Source organism: Porites lutea, chromosome 14 (genome assembly GCF_958299795.1).
Source record: "Porites lutea chromosome 14, jaPorLute2.1, whole genome shotgun sequence".
Taxonomy (NCBI): Eukaryota; Metazoa; Cnidaria; class Anthozoa; order Scleractinia; family Poritidae; genus Porites; species Porites lutea.
The window spans coordinates 2,507,512-2,519,935 of NC_133214.1; the positions used below are offsets into that span (position 1 = coordinate 2,507,512).

The 12,424-nt window shown below is 39.7% G+C and overlaps 1 protein-coding gene across 1 annotated transcript in view; it reads right to left on the reverse strand.

Moving 5' to 3' along the window:
* Window positions 1–6,954, reverse strand: part of LOC140924125 (alpha-1,6-mannosylglycoprotein 6-beta-N-acetylglucosaminyltransferase A-like) — a 28,777-nt gene extending 21,823 nt beyond the window's left edge. Inside the window, exons 1-4 of the mRNA XM_073374143.1 lie at window positions 6,541–6,954; window positions 4,503–4,682; window positions 3,924–3,985; window positions 1,511–1,600 (exon numbers count right to left, since the gene is read on the reverse strand). Of these exons, the coding sequence (XP_073230244.1) occupies window positions 1,511–1,600; window positions 3,924–3,985; window positions 4,503–4,682; window positions 6,541–6,787 (579 nt within the window). The 5' untranslated portion in view covers window positions 6,788–6,954. The remainder of the gene's footprint in view (window positions 1–1,510; window positions 1,601–3,923; window positions 3,986–4,502; window positions 4,683–6,540) is intronic.
* Window positions 6,955–12,424: the final 5,470 nt, after the last annotated feature.

Sequence of the window (12,424 nt, forward strand, 5' to 3'; positions counted from 1 at the left end):
GAAGTTGTTGCTTTACTTTCTAAACATACCTACCTATTTTTTTTTTTAGCAGTTTTGTTTGACATAGTGAGGCCGAAACATCCTGTCCTTAAAGGAGTTACATAGACAATTTTACACATTTTTTCTGTCTGTTTCCATTTTTTGTAAACCAATCTTGCCAATGAAAATTGTGTAGTTCCAGAAAATATCCAGACCCCCACCACGGAGGGAATTTCACTTAGGACCCCCCCCCACCTCCCTGGATTTTCCATTTTGGCAGGGAACTGATGACCCCCCACCCCCTCGGAATTTCCACAAGTGTGACAAAGACCCCCCAACCCCTCAGGAAAAGTACATTTTCACGAAGAAAGACTATTAAAGTAGAGGAATGAGGCCATTTATGGTTAGTATGCAACGGTTTCCATCAGAAGATTGTATACTTCTATTTCCATTTATTTGAGTGATCTCGCAACATTAAAACACACTACTACACCACCACAAAGTAACCTGATCCGCAATTTTTGCTCATCTCTTACTTTAAATGAAACAGAGAAAGTTAATAAGTCCGTTATATTTGTGAATTTACCTTAATCAGGGCAAGCTTACGATTTGTTGTTTGTCTTCATGGGCTTAATGTTGATAGAATGAATGCCATTTTGTGCGGGAATGCAGAACAAGTCAAACTTATGACCACAAAATTAATGCAAAACAAAGAGAAGAATAAAAACTCTGAACTCTGAAATGATAACAATGAATACCCCTTGCATCTTGAACGGAAACCAAGTTCAATTTACTGTTTTTCGATCGACTGATGCGACATGATGCGCGATGGCCGTATAAATGTTTGTTGAAATCGACAGCATTTCAGCGAGGATTCGATCATGAACATGCCACACCTTCAACCACAAAATTAAGGGAAAATGAAAAGGAGAATAAAAACTCTACATTTTAAAATGGTTACAATGTATAGCTTGTGCTTTGTGGGGCAAAATTGCCACTCTACTATACGATCGATCGACCGATGCAACGTGATGTGTTGCTTAATGTGTTGCACGCGTTGATGTTTTGAGGGAGACTGGTAACGAGTAATGGCGGCCGAATACACGACCATGCGATAAAACGAGTTGTAGTCGGGCTGATTCCTCTGAAATTACATCCAAAACGCTTTTGGAAGAAGGGAAAAATGGTTAAGATCAAAAGGAACAATCTTAAGTGATATATTTCAAGTTATTTATGTCCTAAAAATGATCTACCAGGTCGGTAGTTCGAACTCAGGTCGAAAACGATATGATATTGACCCCTTGGAAAGTGATTTTATGGTCCAACCCCCCTCCCTTCTGGAATTTCCTGGGCCTCTGACCCCCCCACCCCCCTGGAATTTCCAATTCCCTCCGTGGTGGGGGTCTGGATATTTTTTGGAACCACACATTATGCAAAAATTTATGTAAAATGGGGATGTCATGATGAAAAATAATAATTTAAGAGTATTACAGTTGTTTTGATTAAGTTAACAATCCATGAAATGGCATACCTTACTGAGATAGAAAAGAATTGAACAAAGACTTCCATTAACACCATGCTCTTTGAATTTTGGCTCTGATTTCCAATTTTTTAACATCCACTACATCGAAAGACAAAAGAAAACAATAACACTTGTAAAATGCCACTACTACAACCATCTTTGCACAAGATGAAAATAATAGCCCAGCCGGGAATTTCGGCTATGGAGTGACTTTGGAACATATTTGATTCAGATGCCGAAACTAATGCACAAACTATTATAATGTACTTCGCAAGCAGTTTGATTCAAGTGCACATTTTTCTCCTTTTATATTTTATCTGGCTAGATTGAGATCGGCATCTAAACCAATTAAGTTGATCTATAAAAAATTGAACATGTACACACGTATATTAACATATACCTGCCAACTCTCACGCCTTAGGCGTGAGTCTCACGCCTGCGGGTTGAAAACTTCGATCACTCACGCTGGCTCACGCTTGCGAGCCAATTTCTCACGCCTGATTGAAAAATGTGAGTTGTTGCCGTCTTGCTTGACACAATTTTCAAAAATATGTTAACTCAGATCCATGTAAGGCACGAAAACCACGTGTAAAAAGAATAAATGACAATACCTTCCTCGCGATCTCTGATTTTGTGGATAAGCGTTTTCTCAATAACTTCGCCTTCGGCAGACTTCGGACATCTTTAGAAGACTTCGGACATCGTCGGAAGACTTCCGACTTCTTCGGAAGACCTCGGACTTCTTCGGAAATCTTCGGAAATGATCGTGTTGTCTTAAAAATCCCGGCACTCCCAGGATAAAAATCTCACGCTTATATCTCAGAAAAAGTTGGCAGGTATATTAACACAGTATACAACAGCATCAGTCAAACATGCACTATCAAAATATATTCTCAGTGTTATACTGCTACATGAGAAATTTCTGCAATCTGATTGGCTTAGAGCAGTGATATTTCAGCTTATTTTGAAATACCTACATCTGAAAATTAGAAACCTTTTGTGGGTAGTAGTATAAACAAATAATGGCATGATTTGTACGTGATATTTGGCATAAATACCACTCGTGATATTTCAAAATTGTCTCAAATTTCACTCGCCTAACAGCTCGTGAAATTACGTATAACAAATATTTCGAAAATATCACTTGTGGTGTTTATGCCAAATATCACTACAAATCATGCTATTAACTAAACACAGGCCATCTGATAGGGTGCGATAAAAAATCAGAAATTGTGCGATATTTTCAGGGTAGATTGTGCGATAAGATAGGACCATTATGTGATATTTTACGCGATTTTTTCAGGGCTAATTTACATCATTTTACCCAGTTTTAAAGAAGAAAAACCACTTTAATGTTGTTTAACTGGCAATTTGAATGTAAAGGAATAATAAAACATCTATTTTAAAACAAAATAGTTAAATTTGTTTGATTATTTTGACCCGGAAAAAAAGGGACACTTGCTTAATATTACATGACGTTGTTACAGCGCTGAATCAAAATGGCTGCTCAGATACTGCTATTGAAGGTTTCAGATGTCTTGCAAGACTTTCTTTAGTGGTAAATCACCTTAAATAATCTTAAGATTGGGAAATGTTTAATTAAAGTCAGAATTCATTGTTTACTTTACTTGAATTCAGCATTTTTTTACAAATTATGCGATTTTCCTCAAATTGTGCGTTCGGATGTGATTTGAGGTCAATTGTGCGAAATCGCACCATCGCGTAATATCAGATGGCCTGTATACAAATAGATCTGGGCTCAGTTGTTCAAATGTTGGATAGCGCTATCCACTGGATAAATCACTATCCAACGGATAAGTATTACGGAAATCAATTACGCTATCCGCTGGAGAGGGATTTATCCGGTGGATAGCGCTATCCAACGTTTGAACAACCAGGGCCTGTTTTTAATTACTACAATTTATTATTTAGACTTTGTAGCCTATGTGCTTCCGGTCCAAAAAGAAACCCTGTTCAAGATACTAAAATTTCATTGTATACCCTAAGGACTCAACACCATGAAAACAACACTGGCACTAACAGCACATGTACCTGTTACACCAAATAAGGGAGTGCCCCTCCCCCTTCCTGGGTTGGGGACCTAGGAGGGTGGTATAAATTTTTAGCTCACAGTTTTTGGAGTTGTATAATCATCTTAATAATCATCAACATCATCAGTTCTTTTTTCCACAAGCAGGGAGTGATATCCATTCAGCCCAGGAAATCAACTTTCAGTAAAGGTCTCAATGCTTTCTCTTCGAAGAGGACCTCAACCATTTTTCCCTGCAACTACCGCTCTGTTTCACACATGGTCTCAGCTCTTATAGGTAGCTGGGCAGTAATTTGAGCATAGATCGAGGTAGTACATAATGAACAAATAGTTATTGCCAGACTGTTTATAGTATTTCAGAGCTCTGCTCACCTTTACTTTGTTTTGACATTCAGGATAGGTTGGGTCATTAGGTATGACGCAGAAATCTCCATCTGCAAAAAATTTCTTAAAATTACTATAAATGTTACAGCTGGTCAAAATATTTCAATAAGCTGAAATACCACTGCTCTAAGCCAATCAAATTGCAGAAATTTTTCATGTAGTAGTTTAAGGGCTAAAAGACAAAGGAAATTGAGAATCAACCTAGGTTGATAAAGATCAACCTGAATTTAATTTTGACCTGTAACATAAATAATCAATTGGTGACATATGAATTATTAGGAAATCATTCCTATTTATGTTGCTGAGGCACAGATGTCCTTCCTGGTGACATGTTCCTTTCGGCGAGGAGAGACAGCTGTTTTGCCGGACAAAATGAAGCTTGACGCTTGGGATCAACTTAGGTTTCAAGGAAACTGATCACCTACCCCTCCCCGAAGCCAACATTTTGCCCTAAGTGAGAGGTAAGTGTTAATTTTAGCTTAGGGGAGGGGTAGGTGGGCAGTTTCCCAGAAACTTAAAATGATTTGACACTATGTGCGAGGTTGAGATGTACTATAAGATGCTTACCTTTAGACTTATTTACAGTACGGATTGTAAGGTTGAGGTACTTGATTTGTCGTGTCAGATGCTCAAATTCCGAAGTACTGTTTACTATAACAAATTCCACCTGTTTTTCAAGGTTTTTAATCCTCAATAGCATGTTCTGTAACAAAATGGCTGTGGCCTTTTTCATCTCATGAACTTCCACTGCAAAACAATGTATAGAAAACTGATAAGCCCTTTCAAGAAATTAATCACAATGTGTTTTTTTTTTGCAGTATTATTGTTGTAACCACATATTATTAACCCATTCGCCCCTGAACCGCCCGTAACCGCCCGTGCGGATCCAGGTCCTTTCTACCCATTGTGACGTCATCAGTTTTAACGGTCAAGGACAACTTTCTTCACTAACTTGTGCAGAGTGAAGAGATCTTTCAAACCATACCAGAATGAGCACAATTCAGTCAAGGACACCGGAGAAACAAGCAAAAAACCACGTGACATTGACCTGAAAATCTCCATGAAAATCTTGTCCCATTACCCACCTACCTTTCCTTTCGCCTAATCCTAAGATCCTAAAAGCTTTCCTAAAAACTCTTCCCACCAAAATCAAGCCTACTAAATGCCCAGCAAGAGAAAAAAAAAATGAGGCAAGAAAAGCAAAAAAAGAAGGGAGGAGAGAAAGCGAAAAGTAAAAGTCAAGACTGCTGTGTCACTTTTAAACCCAAAAACTATGTCGAAATTTTGCTTTCTGCGCATGCCCGAACTTCGCAAGCTGACATTTTGCATCTGGATCGGAAGACCGCGAAGTGTTCGACCTGTAAACCAGTTTGTGGTAAGTTTTAGCTCTTTATAGCACGACAGTGACCAGAAAACCACTCGACTAGCTTCAAAACGCGTTTTTCGGCAAAATCTCTAGGAGCGAATGGGTTAAGCCTTGATTTTACAGTCACCATTGTTTCTAGTTTTCTCCTGGGTATTGAACAGTCATCCCCAGAAAAATCAAAATCGAAGACAATGGTTACGCAAAATTTTGGGGGGTAAACTGGGAGCATAAGGTGATGTTATACGGGACGAGGATGATTATTTTTTAGCACAACACAGCGTTCCATTTCTGGAACAAAGTTGAAACCACTTGAATCAATGTTGCAATGCTTTGTTGCACTGTTGTGAAGTGTCTTGTGTAACATCACCATTATGGTCTATGTGAAAAAGATGAATGCTGCACTTGCTAGCCTAGGAAGAAGTTGGCTCTTTGCCAAGAAAATATTCGGAATTTTCTTTCGGAAGTCCAATATGTCCGACAAAATTAAGCTTCTTAATTAGTGGACCGCAACTAATATAAGCCATTAAGACAAGAAACAATTTTTCCAGTATCTGCCGGTTGTTTTGACAACCCGGAGGTTCCCCTTCAACAAAAAGAATCGTGAATAGCAGAACAAAAGTGAAAATACATGCAAGGCAAATATAAAAAAACAAATAAGCTGAAATAACACTAAGGAGAAATTCTTCCGAAACTTTGTATAAAATGTTACAAATTTTTTGGATTAAACACCTAAGGAAGTGACGTCTAAGCAAATATCGGACTGTGTTTAAACTCTACATGTGCTTCAAAGTTCTACAAACATGTGCTGCAATGAGCCTAGAAAAGTTTCGTGTCAGTACGTAGTCGATGTTGAACACTCTTTGAGACGAACTTCCTGCAGAAGTCCTTTGAACTGGAACTTTGAGAAACCAACGTGTTTTGAGCTGAAACTCAAGCTTAAGTTTGTAAACATTTATGAAAAAGTTGAATTTACAGCCTTCCTAAATTTAGCTAAGCTTAGTGGTTTCTAGGCAGGTTATCCCAAAAAACGACTAGCTACTGAAAGCAAGTGAAAGTCACGAAAGCTCGTCGCGTAAGGCTGGATACAAAAACCTGCTCACTTGCTCGTTAAAGCATTCGAGCATTCTTACAAAGGAACAGAAACCGTTATGAGAATACTTTACTTTAACAAAGTTGTTCCAAAAGGCACGGAATTTGAGCCCTGAATTTAAAACAGGAAGTTCTGACAAGTCTTCTTACCATTGTCGACATCCGAATCAGCTGTCAGGCCCTTCTCCTTTGCGACTGCATCGATGTATTCCTTTGACAGCGCGATGATTTTCGCTTTTAAGAATTCCGATTGCGATTTTCTATCGTTTATTTGTACATGAATCAAGTACATTCCCCAGACGAAGCTAAGAACGATCAGTATTACTCCAAGCCGATGAGAGCTCAGTCGAGGCAGCTTCCACCTGGCTTTGTTTGAATTTGCACGGTCGCCCGTCATATTCGACGGTACAAACACCCAAACGATCTTGTTTGGAGATTCTTCGCCCTTTAGCAAAGGGCTTCTGCGTACAAGAACTACATCACGAGGGACATCAATGACAAAAAAAGCCGCGTTTAAAATTCAAACTTCTTTCCTGCTTCAAAACCCCCACACAATTGAAGGAACCTTACAACTACATTTGATTGACGGCTTCTATGACGACGGAATATTAGTTAACCGTAGTGCGCCGATACTCAGCACGACACTCTACAGATCTGACTACTCAATATTTTCCAACTGATATTTAAAATATTGTTTAGCACACTTTCTATGCTAATTTTTCTCCACCAACGCAAACAGAATTTTCGAAAGTGACAAAAGAGTGAACCAGACACTGTCACGATGCTTGCCTCCTGGTAATTAGGATGAAGACAGTTTGGGAAAAAGAGAATTTCACGGAAAAATGATTTCTTGTCAGTGATCTCAAATGAGGTCTTTTTGCATACAACCGAGACAAAAGCAAGCTTCACAGTCGGCTTCACACAAATGTCCCATTATTATTCACACCAACGAAGGCATTGAGTGTTTAACTAAACCAGGTTTTAAAAACTGAAAAACAGGCGCGGACTGAACTGGAACACATGTTTTTACACAGCTTTTTTTAAATAAGAAACAAAAATTTTTAGATCCGTGTTTACAGCTAACTCTAGCCCTGCGGACACTCCACTATAACGGACAGGAGGTATATTCCCGGCAAAAACAAATTAGAGCCGTCTAACTGAAAATAAACTCCCGCTGTTACAGACTCTCGCCGAAGAGGACGCTAGCTCGAGGTCGATCGAGGTCCCTAGATACAGTGTCCGCTATCTAAACTGCTAGGGAATTGCTTTCCAAAAGCAGAACTCTAGTCTCTCGAGGTTTATTAGAATGTTTGCGCAATCTTTCTCTAGGGCACTATATGATAAATTATTTTATTAGTTTTGTGTATCTGTAATTTATGTAATTTTATCGCACTCATGCATGTCTTTAAGGATCTTAGCATGACTTGATCACGTCATCACCTTTCGGTAAACACGAAAGAAAGCAGTTCACTTTTGAAAAATTATGTTAGCACAAGCTGAAAGAGCATATTAAAATTAGCTAACCTGAAAATGTTCAGCCCTATATGTCAAAAGTAGCCATTGGAACGGCCGCCGAAATTTAGAAGCATTTGTATCAGGAAAAAAACTTTTGCCACCAGTCACGCTTGCATGGTTTTGCATACAAATCCTCAGTCACTTCTAAAATTTTAAAACTGTCGTTAAATCTTTACCTCACACATTTAACGGTTCAAATTACCTGTTATGAATTAAAAGGAGATTTGAGTCCCGTATAAATGCTTAAGGAAATATTTCATGACACTTTTGAAAATCTCGAAATTACAAGGATTTGTGTATTTGTATGGGAAACCAAGCAAGCGTGACTGGATGGCAAAAGTTGTTTTTGTGATAAAAATGCTTCTAACTTTCGGCGGCCGTTGAAATCGCTGCTTTTGAAACATATGGCTGAAAATTCTCAGGTTAACTAATTTTAATACCGTAAAATTCCGAAAATAAGCCCCGGGGCTTATATTTTTCAAAGGCCCTTTTTGAGGGGCTTATTTTAGGGGGGGGGGGGGCTTATATTCGGAGGGGCTTATCTACGGAGGGAAATTTGCGTTTCAAACTCGATTGCGCTAGCCTTGTAGTTGGAAGTAAATTTACCGTTTTTGCTTTGTTTTACTTTGTATTTGAGGGCAATTTTCCAAGTACAAGTCCCCGGGGGGCTTATATTTGGAGGGAAGATTTAACGGAGGGTTTTTTGCGTTACCGGTTTGGGGGGCTTATATCTGGAGGGGCTTATACATGGAGGGGCTTATTTTCGGAATTTTACGGTATGCTCTTTCAGCTTGTGCTTGTGTTTTCGTGTTTACTGAAAGTTGGTCACGTGATCAAGTCATGCAAAGAGAACTCCATGTTGAAATAGCGTGTGTCTGTTCAAGAAAAATAATATTGAAAATATACCCTGTATCTCTTTTCAGCTTACGAAAACAGCAGCACTAGACTGTTCACAGTCCTCTATTTTTCCGTAAGATCATCGAGATCGAGCGCTTTGCGTTGCGGGCTGCCATTTTGCATGAGTGTCAAAACTACTTAGGGGGCGGAGATGGTTTGGGAGGAAGCGTATTTTTCTCGTCCCCCCACCCAGAGCTATAATCCCCGACGCCCGCCCCCTCGGTACATTTGAAAATCAAGATACCCGTGACGGTAAGACGCGGTATATCTAAACGATCTCACGAAAAAATAGGGGACTGTGAACAGTCTACAGCAGCACAAACTCGTTTAGGCTAAATAAGGGAGTAACCCAAGCGATCAGCCTTGGTCACTCCTGACATGACGTTCCACCTGACCACTCAATTAAGAGTCAACAAGGCCTTGCATGTAGTCTACACATATTCTAACCTCTACCAGGCTCTCAGATATTAGTAAAATCCAACTAGTGGTCTATTATCAATGCTGCCTTCTGATTGGTTAAGCTACTACTAGGCTATATGTTATAGAGTGTTTTCACTCACGTGGTCAGCATCTATGAAAATTTATTGGAACAAAAGAAAGCGTTTGCATAAGAAAAGAGTTCAACTCCCAAAGGACTGGTTTGGGACACCAACATGGCCGCCGTTTTATTGTTTTGGAACACCAATATGGCCGCCGTGACGTCATGTGAAAACACTCTATAGCCCACTAGTAGCGAAAAGCGCGGGCTTTTTGGCGGCAAAAAAGGATTTAAGTCTAGCTTTAACTAGCTAAATTTTTTTTATTCTCGATATTTTGGACCAACTAGTTGGATTTTACTGAAACAGTTATTCCTTTCGTCCTCATGGCCTCTGAATCAATAGCCCATTCGGCCTTCGGCCTCATGGAGGCCATTCGGGCTCGAGGAATAATAGACCTATTCGGCTAATTCAATGTTGTACCCAATTCAAACCCTTTGGGAATAAAACGTTTTGTTTCAGGGATTTCCACCAGAAAAAGCGTTTGGAACTTCCCCATCACTGTTATACCTGAGTAGTCTCTATAGTGTGCCCCCCTGGGTGGACATTCTTCCGATGATTCGAAGTTAACCTTATAGAAAGTATTGTAAAATTTTGTAAATTTTTTTAGCCATTTCTTCATTATTCTTAAATTTTGCATTGTAGTATGTTTATTTTATATTTAATGTAGGGAGCTTCCTCGATAGGGATAACCTCTGACGTTTCCTCTGACCCGGGAAGATGACATCTAGTTGGGTGAAAAACTGTCGCTCAAAAAAAAGGCATTAAACAGTGCCTAGGAGGTCTGAATTGCAGTCAGAATACAAAGAAAAACAAGGGGCTAATATTTTTCAAAGGCCCTTTTTGAGGGGCCTATTTTTGGAGGGGCTTATCTATGGAGGGAAATTTGCGTTTCAAAATCCATTGGGCTAGCCTTATAGTTGGAAGGAAATTTAACGTTTTTGCTTTGTTTTACTTTGTATTTGAGGGCAATCTCCGAGTACAAGCCCCCCGGGGGGCTTATATTTGGAGGGGCGATTTAACGGAGGGTTTTTTGCGTTAAGAGTTTGGGGGGCCTATATTTTTAGGAGGGGCTTTTACCATGCTTTTATGGGCTTATTTTCGGAATTTTACGGTAGCTTTTCAAGCCAAGCATTGCTGGCTATTCCTTCCTTAGCCTGTACACAGACGTTAACGTTGTTTTATTTTTCTTTTCGTTCTTTTCGAACTCATTGCCAAGCGCGGAGCGCGGTCAGTAATAGAAATCCCCCGCGGTTTTTATTTTTTATCACGCGCGCTCGACAGACTTAGGCCCGGTTCAGACGCCGAACTTTTCATGAGCTCATAGGCGTACGGGAATTTTTTTGCCAGGGGGGGTGGTAAACCATTTGCCCAAAAAATTTTCGCAAGTTGCCCAATTTTTACGAAACGTACAGTCGACAAGAAACGAGGGCCATACGATGCAACCCTGGCCGTACTGACATATGAAAGTCGCATCGATAACGTAACAGTTTTTCAGGGTCAATACCTCCCAATTCTGAGCATAGCTACGTCGCCATAGACAAACATTTGGAAAAATTGCCACCACAGTTTTATTAGGTAAAGATGAAAATTTGTCATGATCAGGAATGCAATGACATTGGAGTTGTCATAGCAACGAAATGACGCCATTGCATATTTTACTTGCAGCAATATTTCTCGGCACTGGGAACTGTTCTAAGCAAATCGTTCACGGAAGCTTTTTCCTCAAATAGTCGCCTCAATGTTCGTGAAGTTAAAACAGAAACTGTGAGAGTGTTATTGGGATATTTTGGGATGAAATTTTATGGTTAGAAATACGGTAAAAATGGAAAATTTTGATGTTTGGCCGTTATCGAACTGAAAACTAGTCAGCCACTTCTCCATTTTCAGACCATTGCTCATGCTATCTGCCATACACTGTTCTACGAGCGAAGATGATTCTAGAAAGATATGCAGAAGATTATTCTAATCAATACACGACTGGAAAGAGTCCATTCCAGTTAGTGCAGTGCAGTACAGTGCTCAACAATAAAAAACCATAGAATAATATGTAAATCAACATGTGATACCCTTCCCTAATGAACAGAAACTCATCACGTGCTAGGCAACCAATGTCTCCGGAGAGAATGTAACTGGATTATTACGCCGACTTCAGGATTTTTTTTTTAGATTAAAATAGAAAACATTTATCTCTTCAAAATATTAAAGAAAAAGATGGAAACGTCTTCAAAACCTGGCTTTGCCCAAATTTTCTCTTGCTGCCTAAAAAATCCGAGTTGCCAAAAATTTGGAGGGGCTGAAGCCCCCCTCGCCCCTTCGGCCCGTACCGTCCTATGCATGAGCTCAACCTAATTAACTTCGAATCAAGGTCAACCCAAATTATGTAGAAAGTCTGAATTGAATCAGACGACGATCTTAATTCCAGCTGAACTAAGTTCAAAAGGCGAAAAATGCTCATTTTGGTTTTTGGTTGTCTGGGTCGAACTGCTTACAAACTACGTTATTATAATTTATGCATTAGGTTCGGTACATGAAAAGTTCGGCGTCTGAACAGGAGCTGGTCTGAATCAAAGCCGTTCCACAGTCGTTCCAAAGGCGAAATTTCCGGCCGGGCTAGGCGGAAAGAACGGCTGAGCAGTTCCAAATTGAAACAGGCATTCCTAATAGATTCAGACGCCGAACTTTTCAATTTTGACTCCACTACTCAACATTAACAGACAAAACGTAATGGCAAATAAGTTTATTTTGGGACGGCTTGGCGAGAACCAACCCTACAAAGTACTTATGTAAATACAATAATAGGTGATTACTGGTGAATACCTAATGTACAACACTCGTAAACTAGCTTTCACAAAAAGAAAAAACTCGTGCTACAAATGGTCGCTCTTGACCTGAATCACCCAGTTAAGCACGCAGGCTTAGTGCCAGTTAGGCTGCCAGTTATTCTGGGGAAACTAATTAATAAAACCCTGACAACATATAGCTGGCACAGGGAACACTGTAGGAGCACAGAGGCTAAGCAAAAAGAAAAACTGCTATAACTGGTCGATCTCGACCTAAATCCCCCAAATAAGCACGCAGGCTTA